The following is a 25,873-nucleotide window of genomic DNA, read 5'->3' on the forward strand; positions in this document are numbered from 1 at the left end:
TTCTCAAAAATTATTGTTTGACATTTTTATACCAAGTTGCAACATCCTCATCTTAAAGTATGATTTGAATGACTCACATTTATTTTTAGAATGAAAGCCAATGATAGTGAGCTGTGAAAACTGTTTTCATATTTTTGCATTGCAGGAAAAATCCACAACAAGTTGATGTAAGAACAGCAAGAGTGTTTTTAGAAGTGGCAGAACTACATCGAAAACATCTAGGAGGGCAGCTTCTGTTTGGCCCAGATGGCTTCTTGTACGTTTTCCTTGGAGATGGCATGATTACTCTCGACGATATGGAAGAAATGGATGGTTTAAGGTACAAAAGCTACCAATGGATAGACTTTGGAGTCACACTCAAAAATGACTAACCAGTTGTCAGCAAAAATCCTACTCATGCTCTCTTAATTATCTCACCTCACTATTTTCCGCAACTGAATTAAGCCAACAGTTAATTTTCAGAACAATCTTGCTACTTAGAGACATCATATAGGTGTTTTCTATCAAACCCTGTAAATATTGGAGTCCTCACTAGCATATCTAATTCTATTTAAACACAGATTAGATATATTTTTTTCCAAGCTATTATTCTGTGAGCGGGACAGCTTTATTGAGCAAATGTTCCAACAGACACACACCAGAGTCAATAACAACACCGTATCACTTATGAAATTGTCTAGAGAATGTATTTAGCTATAGTACTTTGGTTCTGCCTACACAGTTTTTTCAAACAGCTTCAACCTTTTGTCACTATGCTATAGAATCACAGAAGTGCTTTGGTTGAGATGGCAGTTCCTCCACCGTGAGTAGGGACACCTTTAACAAGATCAGGTTACCCAAAACACCAACCTATATTAGGATGCAAAATGTTGGCCCAAAGCTTGCTTTAATTTAGAGAAAGAGTAGTATTAAGCCTTTCCAGACTTAAAAGAAGTTGCTCAACTCAAAGGTCTCTTAGGCTCCATAGAACAACAGGTGTTCCTGACCTTTACAGACAGGATATGCTTAACACCAAGACAAGAGAGTTGTGCTTTACTTCATTTTAAATTAATATAGAATACAGGAGAGACTGAAACAGATACTGCCATACAGAAAGGTGATCTTGCTAACAAGTTACTACTCAGCACAGTGGTCAGAAGAGTCCTACGGTAGACATAACAATGAGACATATTAACCAAAATGAATCTTCATTGAGTTCTGCTATAGTTCTTAAGACTCACCCATGCTGTAAAACCAAACCAGATGTAATTGTTAAGTAAAGTAGGTGGTTTGTTTTAGTGTCTCATTGTAGCATTGTATGCAAAGTACTTTTAAAAAACAATTACTTTATCCTCCAACTTTCTCAGTGATTTTACAGGTTCTGTATTACGCCTTGATGTAAATACTGACCTGTGCAGTGTCCCTTATTCCATACCACGGAGCAACCCACACTTTAATAGCACAAATCAACCTCCTGAAATTTTTGCACATGGACTCCACAATCCAGGCCGGTAAGAACATTACAGTCATAAATTGAATTAACCTGAAGCAGGTACTGTTTTCAGCCAGAAATACTGTATTTAATCTGTTAGCAAAATCTGCATAATAGAGGCACTCATGAACTTTTTAACTGCAACTTCTCCATGTCCACATATATGTCACAGTTGCAAACAACTGTACAATGACAAAAGCAATGGAGAAAATATACAACTTTTAAAAGTTAAGACTTAAAATGACAGAAACAAAGTACTGGCATGTTTTGGTTTTTTTCACCTCTATGTTTCCTTTTCCTATGAAACAAGAGAACTTAAAGCTGAGAGCTGGGAAAACATAGCTGGGATTGGAATCAGAAATAAGAACAGTAGAATCTTGAGTGAGGGGGAAAAAAAAGGCATAGAAAAAAATTAAGAACATCTGGTGAAATCTAAACAACAACAAGTAAGAAAGCAACACTTTAACTAAACAACACATAATTCAGTAAATTAGGTGGAGGGTAGTACTGAAGAGACATTTAAAGTCATTGTTTGGAAAAAAAAAAAAAAGAGAGAAATTCATTTGTTCAGATAAGGAATAAATTCTTGGTCTTCTTAGCAGTGAAAAATTTCTCACCTAGCTTGGCTAAAGCGGTGTTCATCTCCAGTGATACTGAGTACAGTACATTCAGTCGCTAGGTGAAAGTACAGATTTGCCCCCCATGGTGCAGGGGAAGCGACAAAGAGTAATCCTTCAAAATGTGATGCTTCATACTATTGTTAGAGAGCTGCACATTATGAGCTTGTATATCACATGGATTTTTCTTCTATTTTTTGTTTTAAGATGTGCTGTGGATCACCACCCAGCAGATGTAAACATCAATTTGACAATACTTTGCTCAGATTCAAATGGAAAGAACAGATCTTCAGCAAGAATCTTACAGATAATAAAGGGTAAAGACTATGGTAAGTTCCATCCAAGGTAAAGCTAACCTAAGTGGGAGTTTCCATCCAGGGTAAAGCCAATGGAAACAGGAGGGTCCTGTGACTATGGAATAATAGAAGGAAAGCAGAAAACAAAAGATAAAGGATGGTAATGCCATAATAGTTAACTTACTGCATTGACTGCATTGTGGGTAACTTACAGAAGATATAACTGAAGTACAAGAAGATAAAAGATGAAAGACAAAACCAAATTTAAGGGACTATAAATAAGATTTGAAAAATATATCAGTTGTCAGTCACTCAAAGATCTCATTGTAGTTGCAAATGACAGCTTATAAGGAAAAGATTTTGGAATATCACGAAGTGATGAAAATATATACTTAGTCATTCACAAATAACCTTGTAAGGTACAGAATGGAAACCTCATGTAATGTGCTTCCTATAATGGAAAAAATGAGAAAGACAACAACAGACTAAAACCAAACAGGGAAATGACTGAGCTCTGTGTTTAAATGTTACTAAAAATGAACAACTTGCTCAGAGAAATGCACTATGCTACTACTTCATAATAAAAGATTAGTTCAGATTGCAATAGGATAAACACAATTAGTAACTTAAAATTTTTGAGTGTTTTATGTGCTCTCTCTGAATCAGTATGATTGCCTCTCAAAACTTCAATCTTCAACTCTGATACCAAGATCATTTGCTAGGTCAGGAGAGCCAGGAGAGTTAATCTTAGCTATCATCTGTCTCGTTTGACCATTTAGCAGCTCCTAATTCATGGTGGTAAAGGTGGTAAATTTCAAAAGCGTCAATAACCGACCTATTTCCTGAAACATAACTTTTAAAAGTTTTATTCACATCCCCAGTAACACAGTTGTGCTGACTTGTATCATAATCCTAATGTGTAATGCAATTGTTCTACTTCAGTTGCTGCATGTATTTGCTGTGTGCATTTTATGAAAGCCAAACCAAAGAACAGTATTTGGTAAACCACTGCTTCTATGGAATTTTGACTGCATCTTTATTGCAGAGTAAACTAAGCAGTATTGTGTCTATCCAGAAGAGCTTGCCAATTTTAATGCGATGCTGTGGGTCAACTGCTTAAATAAAAAAGGCTCATCATCCTTTTCTCCAACACAGAATTTCAGCTCTTACTCTTGTAGAACAATCTGGGAAATTCCTTTTTCAAAGACCTGCAGAGAGCACTCCAGCTAAAAACAAAGTTCCTATGAAAGAAAAAGTTCTGTTGGCTGTGGCTTAATTTAAAATTAAGCAGTTGGCATTTCAATTCGAGCCTACGTTTACCTTAAGCAGTATTTGAATGCATTGGCACATTTACATTGAAACGATATCAAAGATATTAATTGATGTGAATAAATTGCAGCTTTGTTAAAAAAAAAAAAAAAAAAAAGTATAGGAACTACAATTGAAGTAGCAGCACAAAGAATTACCATAAAAAGCTACATCCAGCAGTATTGGTGTTTTATGGAACACGACAAACATGATGTATTCAAAAATGTGATTTGAAAGAGTTTCTTAACCCACCGAACTGCTTTGAAAACAAGTTCTGCTGAAAATCACTGGAATTTGTGCTCTTGGATACTGGTGAGGTATAAGCCCCCTTTTCAGTGAAGGGAGCTTAATTGTGTTCCTGAAGTTCAAGAGATCTATTCTGTAGACTGTATTGACACATAAAAGTTAATAGCAGTAATCACATTAACTTAAATGGAGGTCTGACCTAATCCTGATATAGTTTTATTCTCTTGGTCTGTGCACATGGAAGAAGGTAATTATAGTGTCCCCTACCTAAATTCCCAATTAACTGTTTCGCAGCAGCTTTCGTTGCAATTTTCTGATTGTCCTAATGCTTGATTTCCAGCTCTACGCCTTGAATTTTGAGGATCATTTAAAGGGAATTAATTTATTTCTGAAAGTAATAACCCTTTTCATAAATGTGAATCAAAACATGATACTGCATATGATCTAACACTATGGTAGTTCCTTTTTAGAAAGTGAGCCTTCACTTTTAGAATTCAAACCATTCAGCAGTGGAGCCTTGGTTGGTGGATTTATCTATCGCGGTTGCCAGTCTGAAAGGCTCTATGGAAGTTATGTATTTGGAGACCGTAATGGGTAAGTTTGTTATAATTTCACCCTTAAACATAAAATGTACATGAGGTATATTTTGTTATGAGCTTCCTGTGTGAAAGAACAGCAACAGACTTTTTTATATTGCGTCGCTTTGCCAAAGTAGCAGCGCGATGATGTAGATTAAATTCTACATTTGGAATCAAGCAGAATGACATTCTAATGGAGGGCAACATAGGTAACATTTCTAATCCTTGGAATAAAGTACAGAAAAAGACACTAACTTCACACTTTACATTCATCATTTACTTTATAATGGAAGTAAATGTTAATCATGAAATTGTTTGCCAAACTGATTTACCTGATGAGATAAGGAAAACTTTCTGGGTCTTCTGGAAGCATTGATGGAGCAAGATGAATGCTTTTTAATTGCAAGTGTATAGTTTTCCCATGCCAAATAGGTCAGCATTCACAAATGACTAGATACAATGCAGCAAAACCTAATTTTGTAATGTTTGAATGACAGGAAGGGGAATTCTATGCTTTTTAGGCATCTGAAAAATAAAAGGGAGAAAATAAGATGATGAACTGCATAGATCTGCCTTAGGAGCTACTTCCTGCAAGTGTAATATAACAACTTGCTTTCTGTGTTTTTGAATGCAGAAATTTTTTAACGCTGCAACAGAATCCTGCAACTAAACAGTGGCAAGAGAAACCCCTCTGTCTTGGCAACAGCGGTTCATGTAGAGGTTTCTTTTCAGGCCCTGTCTTGGGATTTGGTGAAGATGAACAAGGTAAATAGAAAAAAATATATGTTTCTAAATTATAAGTCTTATAAGTATTGCTAGTTAAACCATTTGAAACCGTAGTAAATGTTTAAAAAGAAGAAATCTGATGGCTGGCTTTCCTTTGCCAAAGCTGTCTACACTGCTGTTTCAACCACACCTTACCAGCTGTGTAAGAAGAGCTGTTAAGAGAAAGGGTCAAAGGTTCTTATTTTCTCTCACATTCTGTGAACTCTGTCACTCACTCTGACACAAGTCATATGCTTGTTTTTATTTCCAGTGTTACAGATGGGCAGAGGTATTGCATGAGCACATGGATCCTCGTTTTAATACATAAATCCCCCGTCATATATTTTTTGCCAATTAGGTACAATATGAAAAAATAAATTATTTAAATTTTCAGATAGCAATGATTCTGCAGTGTATTTCAGCTGGGAGTGTTCTCTCTAAAATATTTTTAACCTCATCGTGCATATATAGCTAGACCACAAGTGTTTGACATTTTAAGAAATGAGATCTAATTCATGTATTGATTTCTTTAACAGGCGAGATTTACATATTATCAAGCAGTAAAAGTATGACACAGACTCACAATGGAAAACTCTACAAGATCATTGATCCGAAAAGGTGAGCATTGCACTAGTCCCTAAGATTAGTCTTCCCTTCAACAGCTTAAAAAACAAAACAAAAATGTAGTTCTTTCCGTGTAGCTACACTGTACAATACTTACATTTATGTAAGAAGGAATATTTTTAGTGCAGAAGTTTCTTATAAGCAAATGTAACACCAGCAGCAAGCAGGATAAATTCACTTAAATAATCACTCTCATAGAAAGTGACTGTCAGAACAACAGAAATGTAGTTGCCTCTAATTTTTACTCTTTAGCATCACAGTAAGTGCTGACTACTTTCCCACTTAAGATTCACATTTTTTGTATATTTTCATAGTTTAGACACATTTAAAATGGAACCATGTGGATCAGCACAAGAAAAAAATGCTCCTGGTAGATCTTAAGCCAAATGAATTGTAGGTTCTTCAAAGCTTATACAGTGCCTACAGAAGGCAGAATACTAGAATTCCTCCCAAGGCTGCTGCTTCCTTGTCTGCCACTGCACTGTGACAGTTCACAAATAGAGTTGGCACAAAAGGTTAGTAATGGTTGACAATATCTACTCTGTATACCGGATAGCTACCAGCTACTACCTTCTCAGTTCCAGTTTCACTTCCTCACAATTTCAGTCTTGCTACCAGCTGTGAGGGACAAATTCAGTCTTTTCCAAACATCTGTGCTGTTGTCTAGAAGATGCTACCAACTGAGAAGAATAGAGAGGACCCAGTCCTCAGTGTCTGTTTTCTGTTACTGCTTACTAGTTTTCAAGCTTCTTCTATGTCCCTGCATTCATCCATATCTTACTAGGAAGGTTTGGAGCATGAAAGAGAATCTAGTGAAAGAAAACTTACATCCTTGGACCATGTGACAAAAATACACTCAAGTCACAAACATTTGTTTCATCTGCTGTTTCCAAGAGGTTTATGAATCCCACCCAAATGATTCATAAGATACAAAATTAATATAATCGATACAGTTATTTAATTTCCCAGCTGTAAAACTAGAATACATGACAATCCAAACCAGAGTTTCTTGGGATGTGATTACTTTCAAGTATTTTGCAAAGCAGCTACAGCTATGAGAATGTCAGGGAACTAGGAAAGACTGCAAAAAGCTAGTCCCCTATGCAGCCCCAGCAGCAACAAGAGAAGGTAACAAGCACTTACTTTGACTGGTGAATAACCATTTTCTTCGTTATGGATCTTGCTGCTCCATGACAAGTCCATGGAATGATAAAGCCACATCCATTCTGCAAAAAAAATCAAAAATTAACACAAAATGAAAGAGCCAACAGAAATCAAGTCTGTCATATGTTGAACTCATCATCCCCACAAAAACAACCTAGATTATTATCCATGTATCAGTTTATTGTCTACTTCAGCATGTTTACCCTTGAGCATCACTTACAGCCAGACATCTATTTTTTATTTTGATGCTGACTGTATGAGAGAAGTATTTATTTTCTTGCTGGAATTTAAACTCAAAACCCTGGTATTAAGACAACACGTAAAACTGAAAAGAAATTTGTGACACTGGGTGCACACTGTACTTACTATAAGTCACAGTTGGGTTTCACTGTTTTTTAATTATGCTATCCAAATCTGTGGCAACTAATTTGGAAGCAGATGTTACTGCAGTCTATCAGTCAAGGCTATTATGGATGTTTTATTTATGCTTTCTGGTATTAAAAATATTTTTTTAGAACAAAACTTGCCATTCTTATTGGGATTGTTTAGACTGATGGTGTATGGTTTTAAGTGAATTTTACACCCTAAATCCACTATTAGTATCTAATTACATGGTGCTGCCTTGTTTGACCTCGGCTTTTTGTTCTCCAGTAGGGTGGTCTTCAGCTGACATACCTGAAAGGCCAGACCTCCCATTGCTGCACTCACGTTTGGCTGTTTTCATGTATGGAAAACGGTCAAGACTGTGTTTGGTTACTGGTGAAAGTAACCAGAAAACTATAAAATACTTTTGTAAATTGGCATGCGTTTGAGATTAAACAGACTGTGGCAAAGGGATGTAGTGTTTGGTAACACTTTTTAGAAACATGGACAGTTTTCATTCAGGAAAAGTTTTGAGTTTGGCTGGGTTGTTTTCATCTCATTACCATGGCTGGTTTTTAAGTGAAAACACACAAAAGAGCACTGCAGCTCTACTTACCACATCACACAAATTTCATATTACACTTCTAAACAATTTAAAAATTCCATGGCTTTGGCAAATGCTTATGTAAAGCTCTATGAATTAATATTAATATATTAATTGCTAATCACAGGCTAATATATTTTTTGCATAGTGATATTTTGCTGTTCTGTTTAATGCCTTCCTCAAGATACACAACATATAAATACATCAAATAAAAGTGCAAAGTCAAACACAGTGAGCTTTCTAATACACAAAAGTGCTTCACGTAGGCTATGAGCATGAGGTATAATGTCACTGAGGTACTGATTTGGCACACCTTAGAAATTCATTGCTTAGATATCCATAACGAAGCTTTGTGCGGGGTAGCCCCTGGCAGATTAATCTATTTGAGAGAGTGCCTTCCTTCCATGTATGGGGCACTACGGAAGAGTACAATTATCATTCCTTGCTGGAAATTAAAAATTACCAAAACAATCTTCTAGTGGTTGTTCATAAGCTAGTACAAGCTTACCAAATTACCCTCTTATTCTAAATAATAGATGTTACAAAGAGATATGGGATTTTGTTTCATTTGATCTTTATAGAAAAGTAGAGCATAAACAAACTCACAAATATAACTGTGCCCCCAACTTCTTTGCCTCAAAGAGCTCAAGAAAGAAACCTGTTACTTGGATATCACTAGCAGTAGATAGTTTTCAAAAGAAGTGAGCTTGTTAAAGCATGAGAAGAGCAGAGGATGAGAGTACTCCAAGGAACTCTTTGCATGAATCTTCAGTTATGAGTAATGGGAAGGTCCAATCCTAAAACCTTAGGATTGTAATAAAAATGAGAGGCTACATGGAGGTGATATGAGAAAATGAATAAATATGATAAACACAGAGAATGAGAATACCTCCATCAAAATAGCTTGAAACACAGAACATGGGGTACCACAGGAAACTTCTGCTTACTTCATGTCAAAAACTAAACAGCTTCCTGTGAAAAACACAGAACTGAATAATCCCTCTCTCCATAACAGTGCTGTTGTAATGACACATTGATACCTGGGAGCTCTTAGACCATGTAGTGATAAATCTGAAACTGAAAAATTACAGCCTGAATTTAAAAACTAAGAATATGAGGTGCTGCAAAACATATATATACCATGTATTAGCACAACTGAATAGAATGAAGAGTATGGGTAGTACCCTAATATAACTTTCCAGTTGGAGGAGACAAGGGAAGCCTTAACAATTACAAACACACAAAAAAAAAAGATAAATAGGTTAAGATAACAGATCTTTTACTTTCCTGAGTTATAATTACAGCCATTCATTGATGGCTATTAAAAAAATAAAAATAAAAAAGGAACATTATGAGAAGTAAGATACTTTCAAAGGCAAGAAACAAATGAGAAAGCAGAGGGAGAAAGAGCAAAGTCACACGGTTCTCAAATAAAAGACAGTGATAGTCAGATGTTCTAAAAGATCAGTGCAAATTAAAAGTATTTTATAAATTCTCTTTGTAACCAAAATAAAGGTAAAACTTCCTAGCTATTATGTTTCCTATATTATAATTTTTCTGTCTATTACTACAATTACATTCTAACAGTAACCACTGCAACATTTATAGAAAAAATAATTATATAAATGATGATAAAGAAAACGTTTTAGCACAAATATTCAAGTTAGTCAATAACAGAGAATGTTGGAGACAAACCTGTTAGAAATGAGAATACAATCCTTTTGTATCATGAGAGGAGAAAATCATATGCAGGCAACATTAAAAAATGCATATTTTAATAGGAAATATCACTGATAAGTTTCTGTCAGCTGTAATCTTAACAGTACTACCAGCTGTTCTATGAAAACTATCTGGGGGGGCAAACCAAGAAGAAAGAAAGAAAACAAACTTTTCTGGTTGGTAGCACGGCCATAGTGTGGCTTTGTGAGTCTTCTTTTAGAACAGTTAAGATTGTTTTTACTCCTGAGCAAATTCTAGATAAAATGATAAAGGTTCAGAGGAAATAAGGGACAGGGATAAGCACAGGGAAAAGTGACAGGGAATGCAAAAGAATTCCATTTGAAAGATGAAACTAAACACACAGAAATTTGAAGGATGGTCATGTACTGCTGTTTCCCTCTGAAGTTATGTTTGCAACTGTCTATACCACAACTTCAAAGTTGATAAATAACAGTGTTAACAGTGTGGCTCACTGGAGCTAGCAGATAATTTTTAGAAAGGAAGGCGGAGTTTAAGTGTCCTTGCAGATGTAAAAAGAATTCCTCTTCCTCTCCATATGTTTAACACCTTATAGATCTGGATCTCAATGTGTTTTCTATCAGCAGCCAAAATAGCTGCTTTCCACTGGGCTGAAACTTGAACTTGACTCAAACCGTCTCATTCCTCTTTCATGCCCCTCCAGAGTGTGTAATTCTATTCATCATTTCCAATGCTGCCTTCTGAGATGTCCACTATCAAAGAGTCTTTTCAAACAGAACAATTTCAAACATTACTGAATTATATCTAGGTTATATCTCATTTTGACAATGTTCAGCCCCTTACAAGAATGTCAGTGATTTTATTTTTTTACCATGAGAGAAGAGTGATTGTAAGGTGTAAAAGCAGTATTCGTGAAAGCGTAGCCACCTTGAAGACCTTAATTACTCTGAAAAAGGAAGCTCAGAAACATACAGTACTAGAGTGATCTGCAACATAGTTCTGGTGGGTTATAGTATATGTAGTTTATATAGTAAATAAATATGGTGAAGCTACTACCTCAGGCTGTCTGCAGAATGAGCAAATTTTGTTGGTGAATGCTCTCACCAGCCCAGGTGGGCCGTATGATTTCTTTCTGTTCAGAAAGTTACTATCCCTTAAGTCATTTGAGGGAATGGAAAGCCAGAATTAATGTCTAATTATGTTTAGTTTAGCCGTAGCATGCAAAATTCTTATCTCATTTACCTACCCACATGCAGTTACTATTCCCATAAGAGACACTAAAGAGAAATTAGAGCTTTTTGTGAATACCAGTCTAGAGAGTTTCACTTTACAGAAGTACTTGACAAAAACTCCTTTGTAACCACGATGGAAAAACCTAAGGATTTTTTTCAATCACATCACAGCTCACTGACTGTAAAAGTTTTTGTTTTGGTTTGGGATTTTTTTTCATTTTTCTAAGTCTTTCTAGTGTTGGCTGTTAAGGAGTTCTCACTTTTTATCACTTTATAAGGCAAAACCAGCTCCGTTTATCTTCTGCTTATTTTCTGGAGCCTGCAGGAAGCCTCTGCCATCCTAAAGAAAGTCATACATAATAGAGCAGCTTTAGCCCAGTAAGCCAGTCTTTCCCAATTCATCAGTCAAAGTGTTATGCAAGTGGCCCCCTAAATTGATAAATTCCCACAGTGCCTGTTGACCCAGCTGCCAAGTGCTCATGCAGCAGGTGTTGTTTTCATGACCACCCTGACAGTAATACAAACTGTTTAGCAGTTGCATTGACCTCTTAGCTATTAACATTGATACAGGCTTCACTGGGGACTAGTTCTCAAACATGACAGAATTTCTTAAGACTAGAGGTCATGAACAAGTATACCATATAAGAATAAATTTGATATGCTGCTGAGTTTAAATCTTAAAAGCTGCGAGTTTTTTCCACATTATTCCCATGTAGTAAATCTGGAGACAAGTAACGAGCTTTTGGCATCTCTCCCAGGACTAAAGGTATAATTTTTAATTTTAGAAACTGTACCTGAAGAGATGCTATATTTATTCTGTGACAAGTAGTAAATTACAATGAAGTAAAATTATTTTTTCTTGACATTTTCCCTTATAAAGGAAAAAATATAAACTGGCGCATAAACTTCAGGGTATCACTCTAATACCTAATATCTTGTGTGCAGCTAACTGAATGAAGCACAATTTTATTTTCACATATTTTTATGGCCCTCTCATTTGCTAGAATTTGGACATCCAAGAATTTTGTCTTCTTTTTTGTCCACTTTGGTGGGAAAGTAGAGATTGTTAATATTGTGTCGAGGGCATGATGGAGGAACTATTTTCTGTTCAGTGCCATTGTATTACTGATGAATTTGACCCTCCATTTGCATTGATTTACATATATCTGAGTTACAGGCTAACACACATACAACAACTAAATCACTGCACACTCAGTGGAGCAGTGAAAAGCTGTATGAAGGAAAGCATGGAATTCTAGGCAACTATGTGATGAGTTCTAATCTAATACAGCTTGTCAGACTTTGGTATGCTTCAAAGCTAACAACAGAGGTTACTTGCCTACACCAGCTACGGTAACACAGTCAGAATTATTTTCCATATTTTACAGTCAAGAATTCTCAGTTCACTGAGCGTGTTAAGTGAAGGGACCCAGCAAGGGCCCCAGCCTCCAGTACTTTTCCTCCATGTTCCATACACTTAGATTTGTTACAAAGTTTCATGAAAGCATGTTTTAACAAGCAAGATATACTGTACCATACTGTATATATGAACAGCTCTTTAAGATAACTAGAATTGTACAGACCGTATAAATAGTCATTATCAGCTACATTTTTGGCTGGCTTTTTGTGGACCAAATACTGCTCACTGGGAGAGTAATCAAGCTGTACCCTTTAGAGTTTTATAGATTGAGGGAGACAAGTAAAAAAATTCTCTGCAGCTCACAGTGTGGCTCCATCTATTCCCCTCCTTTTTCCATGTCAGGAGACACAGTGAAGCACTAGTTGTATAAACAAAACCTTACGCTGTCTAAGTGCTGGAAAGATCAAGTCCCAGCAGTCAGTTTTGAGACTTATGTTATCGTTGTAAGATTCAGTTCAAAACACTTACAATGAACCTGAAAATTTCCACCCCTTAAAGCCTTAAGAATGTAAAGTGTAAGTATTGTGGGGCAGAGCCTTTCTCATGATATGCGTTTGTACCAGAATGGCATTCCGATCCTGAGAAAGAAGTGTGGCTTTTCCCATAGTACAAATAAGGAAAAACAGTAATTCTTCTCACACACAAAAAGGATTCTGCTGCAGCTGCATTTGTATTACTCTTCTCCTAAGGCACTCTGCCAACCAGAATTTTTTCCATCTTTGTTTCTACTCCACCCCACCTTTAATAAATATTATCCAAGGCTGATGAGTGCAAGTTATTGATTGATGGTAGAATAAAAGGCAAGGTTATATTCACAAGCAACGAGAGCATTAGAAAACTTTAAATCATAGAAGTGGCCAGTCATGCTATGGTGGATACAAAATGGCATTTGTGGCTCCCTAATGAAATATGAATAAAAAGAACCTAAGTATTCCATCACTATCATAGGTAAATGTTTTGTACCTATTAATAAAGTAAATAATTGTCTTCACAAATAAAATATCATCATGCTGTAGGAGATAATACTTCACTGAAGAGATACCACAAGAGCTCTTTTCTAAGAGGTGCTCCAGGAACCTGAGGCTATCCTTCCTGCTATACACAATACTTGTTTTTCAGCATGAAAAAGAGAGGGCTTCATCTAAAATAACTAAAAGTGGACTTTGAGACAGATGAAGAAAGAATGATGCCTCCTATACAGATGGCTGTACATAGTTGTTTTTTCCTGAGGTAGCCATTAGAAGACAGATATTTTTACTTTAAATCTGTGTAAGCCTCCACAGAAAATCACATCATTTACATTCCTCTTTTCAAAACAGTGTTGACTGTGAAACTGACATATAATTTTTAAGTGCAGGAACTTCCCTAAACAGATCATATGCAATGCTCTCATCACTACAGAACTGGAATTTCCTACAGGTCAAAAAATAATGCTTTATAATTAAAAGATAGTGTGGAAATACATAAACACAAAAGCTGAAGAGATTTTTGATGAGAGACATCAAATAACATTTCAAAGCCCTTAATTAATACAGGAGTTTGTATCTGTTTCTCAGAGAAATCAGAAGTTGGTACTACACTGAATGATGCATCTACCCATTCTTTCTGTTCTTAACATCACTGGGTGGACCAGTTCTGAATGGATGTTTAAATAATCATCTTAGCAATTAAGCCTGAGCAGAGAAAGTGCTAGGGTGAAACAAACCAGTGATCCTGTGCTCTGTTATTCTGCTTCGAAGAAAAATGTGAGGAGCTCTGCAGTGTACCATTAAAAAGCTGCATGCCAAAATGGGTGAAAAAAAATCTAAGCCCAGTCAGCTAGTGAGGGAATTCTGTGACATTAGGTATGTGTGCTTTCTTTTCTTATAAAATTTTACCCTATTAAGTATTACTTGCAAATGTCCCACTGTGCCTAGAAATGTCTTATCAAAATCCTGCTAGATAGGGCCAACTATCCTGCTAACATGGGCTTCACTGGTACCTCAGAAACCACAGGTTCAACTAGTTAATTTGTTTTTTGCTCAACATTTCTTCTGAACTTGAAACAGGAAGTAAACAAGAATTCCCAGCCTTCCTCCTCTTTTTTTTGGTCAGTGTTTTCTACACCTCCATCATACCCCCTTCTAATACTCCATAGACTATCAAGATCTTTTACTTTTCTCACACAGGCGTATCAGTCTAGGATTTTAATATTTGATAATGTAACCAGTGCACAAGTAGATATTCCAACTGCCTGCATGTAATTTAATACCTATGTCAATATAACAAACCATGTTGTTTTCTTTTCAGCTCTTACTATCATGTACCTTTTGTTTTTGTTTGTTTGGATTCTAGCTGGACATTTAGCCAACTTAAGATGCTACAGATTAGAGATAACATCAAAAAGCTCAACAAAAAACAGCATCAGAAATATATTAATGTCCACATTTCTATTTCATGTGTGAAAGTAAATTTTCTCCTTCTTCCTGACTTTTAACTATATGCTTGGTTCATATGCTTTCCTACAGGCCTTTAGTTCCTGAGGAATGCAAAAGAACAGCTCAGTCGGCACAGATACTGACATCTGAATGCTCAAGGCACTGTCGGAATGGGCACTGCACTCCCACAGGAAAATGCTGCTGTAATCAAGGCTGGGAAGGAGAGTTCTGCAGAACTGGTTTGTATACAGATTCATAGCAACAACTGAGAAAAGCAGTGACATGGCTTAACTTGCTTTTAATAATTTGCTAAGAGAATTTTTCAACATATGTCATTGACCATTAGTTCCAAGACAACATAAAAGAGATACTAATCTCATGAGGTGTAGGAGAAGAATAATTTTTAATATCGGTGCAAAACTCAAAACAACTAATACGGTGCGAACCACTATAGAATGCAACTAAGAACAGGAGTACAACTGATAACAGCATTCTTAGTTTTTCACCAACACTATCAAAATCAAAGGAAATCCAACCAACACATGTTTGCTGTTTGCACAATCAGCTTCCACCTTCAATTTTATTCTGTCTATGCTAAATAGGTGTATCTGGCCAGGAAAGATTTTAAGGTTAGGCCTGCAGGTCATTATTACATATTTTGCACTTCGTAAATTTAATACAACTGATTCAGTTTAGGTACATACTTATTTTTCACCCTACAGAATAAAATGTCTCCAGTTTGTCAAAGAGAATTCTATGATTCTATGATATGAGAATGCTATCATTGCAAAGCAGCTGATAATCAGGAAATAGCTGTAATCCATGACAAGTAACTGCAGACCTGTCTTTTTGCTGCAACTTATCTTTGAAAAGTCACTTCAAAAAAGTGACTGTATTCAAGCTTAATATTGAGTATGTCACTTCGGGGGCAAGATGAATGAACAAGTGATGCTGAGTACTGTAGTTGTGCTATCAGTGTCCCACAGAAACTGTGGTTACTGCTACTGGCTACAGAACTCCAGCCTATACAGATTTTCCAGAGAAAGTGTGGTTACCAGAAGCTGCTATTAGTGAATCAGCACAGTCTTCTGATTGACATTTGATCAGGGAACTTGATTAGATGCCTATATGCACAGGTGAAATGAAAGAGAAAAAGAACTGTAGGGTCGGACAAAACAAGGATCACACAATGGACTACAGTACACTTCAGGTTGGAAGGGCACTCAGGAAGGCCCTTCTAGGGTCAACATACAACTCTTATAGACTGGAGTGTAAATTTCAGCAGCCTCAGAGTTCTTACTGATGAGCAAGAGTGACTTAGTTTGGATTGAAAGATTTAGTACTTGCTTGCTTGGACATGGTCAGGTGCTATTATGACTCCACAACTTCAAGACTTCTTTGGCTCGCCCCTAAGAAATGTGATAATGTAGACCAGCACTGTCTAAAGGAGTCTATATTTTATCTGTCTTCTTTTCAAAATATATCATATTGGAGCCTAAAATCTTTTGAGACGAGTCTCCAAAATGAGAAATTGGTCATTTTCAAGAATTTGCCATTTGAGTTTCTCAGTCTATCCTGGGTTATAGTCTCTCAGTCATACAAAAATACTGCCAACCCCTTATACTCTACAACTTTAAAATACATAGTTTCAAAGCATCCGATATTTCATCCTATTTACTTTTTAATGTATGTGCTTTACCATTACTGGACTAGAAAAGTAGTTCTTAATGAATATGTATTGTATCTTTTTGCTTTGTGGTACTTGAAAAAAATTAGAAAATTGTTCTTTCTTTTTGCCCACAGCAAAGTGTGACCCAGCATGTCGACATGGAGGCGTCTGTGTAAGGCCTAACAAATGCTTATGTAAAAAAGGCTATCTTGGCCCCCAGTGTGAACAAGTGGATAGAAACATCCGAAGAGTTACAAGGGCAGGTATTCTTGATCAGATCCTAGACATGACATCCTACTTGCTGGATCTAACCAGCTATATTGTATAGTTCTGGGGACTGTTTGGAAACTACACTTTCAATGGGCATTTGTTTTGGATCCTATCATTTTTTAAAGACTGTTATCCTGCAACAAATACCAGTGATTTGATTTACTTTATTAATTTAAATATAATATCCAGAAATGTGCAGATAAATTCATTGTATATGTGTTAATATTTCTGTACATCTCTGTAGATGTACAGATACCCAACACATATATGGGCAAGCAGTATCACAAATAAGGTTTTACGGCTGGTGGAATTTTTTTATATGTATTTCTTCATGAGAAATAGTTTACAAAGTAATTCCACTGCAAAACACAATTTCATTTAAGGACTTTTCTGATGTCATAATGGATTCAGTGACATCCCAAAACTTTGTGTCTGCAACTGGCTAATTATAGCAATAAGAGAGCAGTTTTGAACCATTACCATATAAACTGCAGGACTTAATGAAATCCAGTTGTAACAGTTTTTAAGGTGAAATGAACTACGTTATGAGACAATATTTCAGAACTGCTTTATGCATTCCTATCTAGGCAATTCATTGTAAGACTGTAATCTCCACCTTCATCAATGTAACTCTATTACAGACTGTTACGTATTTCCTTATCCAGCATAGATGCAAAAATCTGGTTATCGCAGCTTGATATCAAGACTGTTTCAAGTGTTTAATAATTAAATTATACTCACATACATCAAAACCAGTCATCCTAGAAGGTCTGCTTTCTATCATGTATTTTATTTAACAATGGGCACTGGGTTCATCTTACATATTTATATTATTTTATTTTATTTTTATAATATAGACATCACTTAGATGAGACAGCTTTACCACGTCCTGTAAAATACTAATGTTACATTTTTCACCAATTTAATTGGAAAGATGGGGAAAGAAAGAGCAAACACACACTTTAATGTATTGTGCATCTGTATCTTTGTGTCAACTTGTATTCATTTACAATGGATGGAAAAAAAAACAAAAAAACCCACCAACCAAACATATTAAAATTCCAGCATATATTAAAAATGTTCATAAAATGATTATCACTATAACAGGACAGGCCAGATTATACACAACTAGACTGCTACAGATTTCACACTGAATGGAACTTCACTGGATGAAAGCTCACATTAGCAGTTGTTGTCTGTGTAAGATGTCACTTGTATAAAACGTATAACAATTATTGCCAAATATGGTTTTAAATGTAAATGTTTCTTGAAGAGCTAACATAAAATTGATTTTTTGTAAATGTATCAATAAATATGGTGTACATGCTATAGTCAGGTTTTTGAAAGTATTAATATTTTAATCAGATATATCTTCTGAATTGGTGCCCTCTCCATCTCTGGGAAGTTATTGGCAGTTTCTTTGTTCATGTTTGCTGGCTATTAGATTTCCTTTGCACTATCTGGCTTTTATAAAATCTTGCACATATAAAGAGTAGCATGGCCACCACCATGCACACACTAATGGTTCCTATAAGCAGCTACTTACATCAACAGTTTACAACACTTCAGGCAATAACATCTAGCTTACTGTAACTGTATTGCTCTCCAGTAGCAAAAGTCTCTTTGCAGGGCAGTGACATGTAACAACTTTTCCTTTATGGAACGTTGTCAGTCTTGATTTAATAAACAGTACATTTTTAAGCACATAAAAAATGTTATTTGCATTTATCTTAATAAGTATTCTAGCTAAGAGGAACAGAAACTTACACTTGCCTTCCATATATGTTTTCTTGAGTTTCAAGTGACCTCATGCCAAATGGAAATTGGTTGAGAAATCTTGGTTAAGTGCTTAGAGAACAATAGTCTGCATTAAAAAGTGCATGCATAATTTTGCACAATGTAGATTCAACTGACAGTCCATTGAAAGACATCTCAGGATTAAATGAGCATGAAGACCGAATTGCCCTCTCACCCCAAAAAGGGTGGTCCCTTATAGTTACACTAGCACTTCATTGGCTAAGCAGTGTGACCAATCTCAAAATGAACCCTGCAGTAGCATCTGTAGGTTAATAGCAGCTCTTTGTCTCCACTGCTTTCTGCCTTTAGTCTTTTTCCTGAATTCCATCACAAAAAAGTTTTACAATTAAAAATGTCCTGACAACCATTTTTGTAAATTGACCTTACCATCTAATCTTTCCTTATTCAATGTGGGTGACAAAAATGTGAACTTCTCATGAATGAGCCAGCTGTCTAAATCTGTCAGATACTGCAGTTTTACTGCACTCTTCATAATCGGTAAAGCCAGAAAGTCGCTGAAATATTTTAGCAGCTTTTAAGTATCTGACAGAGGCAACATCTTAGACACTTTATTTAATGAGTATATTACAAAATAAAAGCAACTTTAATTCGTGATATTCTCAATATCCAGCTGGGGAGATGTGACAGTTTGGTTCTCTGCTTAAAGTCTATACACTTAAAATAAAAGAAACAACAACAACAAAAAAGAACAGCTCCCCAGATGGTACCTAAACTAAAGAACCCCAGTAATGTATATGCCACAGTCATGCACGCACATGGCCATTATATGCCATAACTGTGAAGAGAAGGGGTAACAAAGAAAATACAGACTTCAACATAATAATAAAGACAATTTAGTCTACTTGTGGAATCAGAAAATTAAACTCAATTAAAGATTAAGAATTAAATCCAGGTCTCAGTGACATCAATAGAAAAACAAAACAAACAAAACAAAACCCCCAATACTCCTATGAACAGTGCTGAAACCAGAAAACTACTGTTAAAATTGAAACAAATACTTAAGTTTATTAAAAAGAAAAGTTTGAGTCAAAACTTCAAAACTAAAAATGAACCTATGGGCAGACTGGGAGGAAAACAGACATAATTTGCAAAAGGTGTTTTGCTTCAGTTTTAAATACTCTCTTCTATCATATGAAAGCAGGCATCTGCATGAAGCCCACATGGATATGTAGGAAGCCCCAGACGAAGAGAAATATTCTCAAAAATAGACACAAAAATCCCAACTGCCTATTTATCAAAAGAAATTATACTATTAAAAACAGTGAGGAAAGCCTAGGCCTAGCCACCCAAGATGCTAATATAAAAAGGGCAACTGCAGTAATTGCCTGAGAATTGGCATACAAGAAAAAAAAGGGGGGGCTGGGAGGGGGTTGAGGAAGGGTTGTAGAAAGCCTGTTGCCAGCCAGGTCATTCTACAGCCATTCTCACACAATCTCTGCAAGTGTCCAAGAATAAAACTGAGCTTATAAATGAAACTAGATAAATGAGGCAATTAGATAAGGGCCGCTAGAAAGGATTTTATGTATGTGTTCAAGTTGTCTCTGTCTCTTTCGCTCCTAATCTTTTATTCCATTCATTTATTCCTTTACTGTGAGATAGTGCCCCCTCGGTTCCCAGTACATTGTACATTTTGAGCGTTCTTTCAGGCTTTCCATTGTTACAAGAGAATAAATGTACCTGTTGCAAGAAACCTAATTCTATTCCTGATGTATACTAGTTTTCAACTCTCATCTTATTATTTTAAGATGGAAAACCTTTCTGTTTCTAAGATGCTTCTGAAAAAAAGGAATATTATTTGAATATTAGAAGTGTCCTTTCTCCATTGATAAATATTCAGAACAAAAGAAAAAAGAAGTTGTTAAATTAGCTCCAAATTGTTTTAATCCCATTTCAGAAAAACAAGCAAACAAATAAAAAAAGCATCAAGCTCACTTTTCTGATGCCCCCAGTAAGAAATACTAACTCAAATCTTTCACCTGAAGGAAATAAATTTCTTCCATTAACAGTCAGGGACATAGATGCAGACCCTCTGTACCTATAAATCCTAAGAAGTTATTCCATTTAATGCATCTGAGTTCTAAATTAGGTATAAATAAGAATTTAAGTCCTCTATTGGCAACCCTGACAACTCTTTTTTTTTTTTTTTTTTTTTAAATCTCCTTTCATTCACTTCTCTGCATTTTGGCTTTGCAGCTCATTCCTTTCTAGAACCACAGCAAACCCCAGTAATCCCTGGTTGCTGTAGGTGTTGCTTCCTTTCTTTCAAACTGTATAACAATGGATGCATCAGAGTCTACTCAGTAGACTTGAGATCTTTTGTATCTTCCAATTGCTCCACAGAATTGTCATCTTACAGTGACTTCTAATGCTGCAGCTTAGTTGGACACTGGTTATTAACTGTATGTATATTCAGGAGTAAGAACCTCCAGCTGCTCTGCCTCAGAGGTTGTCAGAAGTTGAGTGATTTCAATCCAGTAATCAGATACCTCAAGTAAAAAGCAGAACAATATTCCTCAGATGACAATATGTTGCTTTTCATATACAAATATACAAAACTGAGTCTACAAAAGCACTTCAGCCCAAGAAATCTTTCACAGGAGTATTGTAAAAAAAGATATTTTACTAAGAGTTTTGCCAAAAAGGCAACCACCATGTAAAATTTATTCTAATTCAAATTCACAATAAAGTCCCACCAATCTGAGTTTGGGTTACAAAAAGCTGACAAATATTCCCATGGGTAGTTTCAGATAAAGATGTTGTAAAAATACTGAAAAAAAAAAGTAATAACATTTTGCTAAAATTTTCCTCATTTTCAGAAGGGAAGTAATCCAGTGAAATAATACGTACCATTAGGGGATAGGTGTGAAACAACTGAAGCTACCTGACAGCTTAGTGAAGCATTCCTTCAGTTTCTGAGGGCCTGACTCACTATCCAATGATGTCAACTGAAAATCTCCTATTGACTTCAATAATTATAGGATTAAGTCCTTAAGAGATATCCACTCAGCTGGCAGAACTTCACTACATATGTCACTGCACACATTATCTTTCTGTCTGCATCTGCAGTCATTAGACTCACTAAGGTTTTCCAGAATAGGAATGCAGATTCAGACCTGTCTTTAAGAACAGAACATATCCGATCCTGTTGAGTTTCCTTATAAATTCTGCCAACAGTTACACAAGCGTTCTGTTATATTTGCCAGACTTTTCATACTTCTTTTAAAATTCTGAGGAGTTATTTCACATTTTTTCTCTTTTGCACATATGTGCTTATGTCAAATATTTAAGCACATGCCACTAAGCAGGAAAATAATTCAAACAATAAGTCAGTGGTCTCATTTGATGAAATGCACATAAGAAGGCAGAGCCAAAAATTGCCACCACAGAAAGGACGGCATCCCAATTCACAGACATCAATGGAAAAGTTCCTGCAGCTGTTCTGAGTCCAGTATTACAGACGCTCCATTCAATGTATTAGGCAGATTTTCAAACCTTTCTTCATGTCTTAAATAGGAATGGTGTAATATTGCAATCAAGAATATATGTTGATCCAACAACAACAAAAAAGTTCCTATCCTTACTAATAACTAAGAATAGTAAGGCTGAAAACAACGAGACTACTCAAAGTACAGAAGTAGCAGATATAAACAAGTGCAGGATTGGAGACAATTAGGTATTCTGTAGGCCCATGCCAGGCCAAGGGTTTGTCTGCTTGCCTTTGTACACATTGACTCCAATTCACACTGTGCACTAGGAATTTATCATGCTGTAAAATACATAACGGACAATAAACAATGTTAGTATAGCAATTAATTTTGCATAATTTACACTGGACAGACTGACTGACAGGACAGTATTATTATTGGTTAATCTTGGATAAGATAAATATTTTGATTTTACCACACTGTATAAATGGTTCAATGGACACATCAAAATTTTTCTTTCAGTTCACTACTGAGTTGTTAATAATTACTAATTTGGTCTAGGTCATGTTATCCCATAACTCAACTAAAGGTCTCATAGGCTTCCATGAAGGTTCTTCTTTATGCTGTACAGTGTGATTGGAAAGCCAAGTGACACATCAGCTTACCAGAACTCCAGACACTGAACGCATAATTCTAGCAATCATTTTATGGCTATGGGAATTCACAAAAATTAATACTTTGTACAACATGTATTTAATGCATTTCTTTACCAATTTTGTACTGTATACACATAGGCTTCCACCATCAAAAGTATCAGAAATTACTGGTAAGAATATGCGCAAACAGCAAGCTGGCTTGTTGTAGAAGAGTTTTATCCCTGTGATTAAAAACAAACAAAAAAACTTTCTGTCTACTATATATGATCAGTAGGGTCCCACATACCTTATATAGTTAAATTCCTCTTAAAAAAATACTTTCAATGAAAAATTGTTTAAATTCTCAGAAATTTCAGAAAGGAGGTGCCCCCTGAAGTATGTGAATGTGTGTAGTGATGGTATTCACAAAATTCTTGAGTGGGTAGAAGACAGAGACATGTGGCTGTCTGTTTGTTTCTGTGTCTGTATGCAGGACGCATTTTGTTATTGAAGAAAAAGGTGATTTGCATCATGTCAACTAAATTCCATTTTCTGAATAGAATTTAGAAGAGTCACTAAAAGAAAAACACTCTAGGCAGTTTCTCAATCAATGTTGTTCAGAATGGCCTTAATTCCTATCAGGCTACACCGAGACCAGAAACCATCTGGTATTAGGTCACCACATGTATCTTGTAGAGATCACCACTAATACCAGAAGCGGTAATTCTACCCTGTGAATTATCCAGAAATGCCATTAGCTGTTCCCCACAAAACATACTACAGAATGAAAACTTCAGTTCCCTTTGGAGAACAATTAGATTTTAATGGGAGCCAAGCAGGAAAGGAAAAGGAAATAACAAAAATCTGTCACTTAAGAACATAACTGTTGTGATATTCCTCCATTCAAGTAGCTTTATTTTATAGTAGCCATCAAGTACTGTGTGTACATTTGAAATGTGTGAAAATAGCTTAGAAAATGTAATTCAAATTATGTTTATGTTCTATAAACTGTATTATAATACTAAGCATATACAGGCACCAGTCTAGCAGAGCACTGGAGCACACAAGTAATTTTAAGCACATGAACCTCACCAAAGTCATGTGCTTAACATTATTAATATAATTGCTTTCTTGGTTGAAGAACTTACAAGTCGTTGCAAGTCTACCTGTGTAGATTACATACGCTATGTGTATTTCTTCTTAGGGAGACGGCATGGCTGAAGTTAAAAGCAAAAGAATTCAGTTATTTTGTGTCACAAATTCTAAATAATCTTAAATATTTGCATTTTTGTGCCTCCAACTTCCATCTGAAAAGTAGTGAAACCAACCCTTGTAAAGCGCTTTGAGCTCTTCAAATGAAAAGTGCTATAAAAGTACAAATTATAATTATATTATTGAACATCATGTATGTATACACACTATTATGTAATATATAATATATGTATAATGCATATAAATTCTAACAAATGTATTTGTGTAATATCTAAGAAATTGAACAGTTGTATCTGGAAGTGATAAATGCATAGAGTTGGATTTATTGTTAATCTGTGGATTTAATGATTTTCTAGACAAAAGGACATTTAAGTGTATAATTGCTTTTCTTAATTTAATATATTTATGTAAATGCATGCCTGAAGTTCTGGATAGATAGTTATTCTGTGTCCCTTAAGCTAATAAAATACATTAAACTTTATCCTATAATCTGAAGTACATGCGCTACTTTTTTTTCTTTTAAATATTTTTATTATTATTAAATACATAATTTAAAATTCAGGATAATTTTAATTTGAAATCAGCTCTTTGATCGTTGCAGTAAAAGCAAAATGCCAGCATTTTATATATTCTTTGAAATGTATACTAGTTTTATTTATATAAATTCTATGATGCTTTCATAAAATGTGACTGACACTGCTATTATTCTTGGAATGAGAAGTTTGGACTGAGGTTTCCTGTTTGCTCCTGGTTAAATGAGAGCAAAAATTAAGACCTCCCCACTGAAAAGATACCTATTTCATTACAAGCAACATGTGAATGTACATGCAACTTGAGCAAAGGAATTTCCCATACAGGTTTTTCAAGTATATATATTTTTGAAAACTAGTTGGGTAAGTACGGAAGAAACACTGGGTGTTATTCCTTTGTTTTCTTCATTTAGTTTCTTCAGAGAAGCATAACATCCAATAAATGTATGTTAAACTCCAACGTCCCATTTCCAGTGATTTAAATAAGGGTCATAAAAATGAATGCAATGTTGAATACTTACATTTCGCCACTCTCAAGTAGCAGATTCTGTTCCAATGAAGGCAACACCTAAGCACATCAGTGGGAGCAAGGTCACTCCATATATTTGTTGGTAAAAAATAACATTTAATCATGAAACTTAATTGTAAGCTGCACTTGCAACTTAAGTTAGCCAAGATAAAAACCAGCTTGAACAAGGGGAACCAAAGAACGTAGGGTTTCTTTACACACTAGGTTTACCTTACTGTTTGTGAAATGCTAAAGTCTTACACATTTAACTTACATATAGCGTTTACCCCATCCTGAGTTCGTTTTTCAGATTAAAGAACGATGCATTACTGAAACCAAGCTACTGGTGCTATCTCTACACTTCAATATAAGCCAAAACAGCCTTGAAATTTTCTTGAAATTGTTTTCCCAGTTTTTAGCTAGTTACACCACTAGTGATATGGGATGGTGGCCAGCCAGCGAACTGAGATCCAAGGAAAATCTGAACTTCACCCAAATTTGAGGATATTTGGAAACTATATTTTATTTCAGCTTCTCAATGAATAAATACAGCAGCTGCAGTAACATTCTTTTAAAGACATCTTGCTTTTAAAGATGAATTTTCTTAATTTGAAGAAAGGCTCAGAACACAAGAACAGCTAAAAGACAGCAAATAAAAATAATGAAGAAACTAACAAGGATTGTTCTGACTTTGTAGTGGGATCTATATATTCATGTAAAATGTAAGACTTCTGTAGGGTTTTCTACATAATTATAATAAATACAGTGCAGAATGTAGTTTTGGTTGACATCATGGGTCATTTAAGTTTGTTCTTGTAATTTATTAAGACATTATGAAAACCCACTGACATATTTATTAGCCTTGGAATTAACAGCTACCTTTCATTTCTTTTACAACATATAACACATGAATTTTACATAAAGAATTACATACACTCAACTGTATACAGCAAGACTGTAATTCTGATAGAGCTTCTGATGACATCCTAAATCTAAGGGGCCA

The 25,873-nt window shown here is 35.5% G+C and overlaps 2 protein-coding genes across 5 annotated transcripts in view; one reads left to right on the top strand and one right to left on the bottom strand.

The window, feature by feature from the left end:
• Window positions 1-24,327, top strand: part of HHIP (hedgehog interacting protein) — a 73,576-nt gene extending 49,249 nt beyond the window's left edge. Inside the window, exons 6-13 of the mRNA XM_015861102.2 lie at window positions 146-319; window positions 1,347-1,490; window positions 2,296-2,417; window positions 4,409-4,532; window positions 5,151-5,281; window positions 5,818-5,899; window positions 14,894-15,042; window positions 16,607-24,327. Coding sequence (XP_015716588.1) covers window positions 146-319; window positions 1,347-1,490; window positions 2,296-2,417; window positions 4,409-4,532; window positions 5,151-5,281; window positions 5,818-5,899; window positions 14,894-15,042; window positions 16,607-16,800 — 1,120 coding nt within the window. The 3' untranslated portion in view covers window positions 16,801-24,327. The remainder of the gene's footprint in view (window positions 1-145; window positions 320-1,346; window positions 1,491-2,295; window positions 2,418-4,408; window positions 4,533-5,150; window positions 5,282-5,817; window positions 5,900-14,893; window positions 15,043-16,606) is intronic.
• ANAPC10 (anaphase promoting complex subunit 10) overlaps window positions 1-25,873 on the bottom strand; it is a 216,393-nt gene that overhangs the window by 120,044 nt on the left and 70,476 nt on the right. For 2 of the 4 annotated variants that reach the window (XR_001554833.2, XM_015861107.2), the window contains exon 5: window positions 7,049-7,131. Coding sequence is in view for 2 of the 4 variants with exons in the window: in XM_015861107.2 (XP_015716593.1) it covers window positions 7,049-7,131 (83 nt within the window). In the remaining 2 variants the exon portion in view is untranslated. Of the gene's footprint in view, window positions 1-4,892; window positions 5,042-7,045; window positions 7,132-25,873 lie in introns of those variants that run through there. The other 2 variants (XM_015861105.2, XR_004307086.1) reach the window with 2 other exon arrangements.

The sequence above is a fragment of the Coturnix japonica genome, chromosome 4 (genome assembly GCF_001577835.2).
Source record: "Coturnix japonica isolate 7356 chromosome 4, Coturnix japonica 2.1, whole genome shotgun sequence".
NCBI classification, from domain to species: Eukaryota; Metazoa; Chordata; class Aves; order Galliformes; family Phasianidae; genus Coturnix; species Coturnix japonica.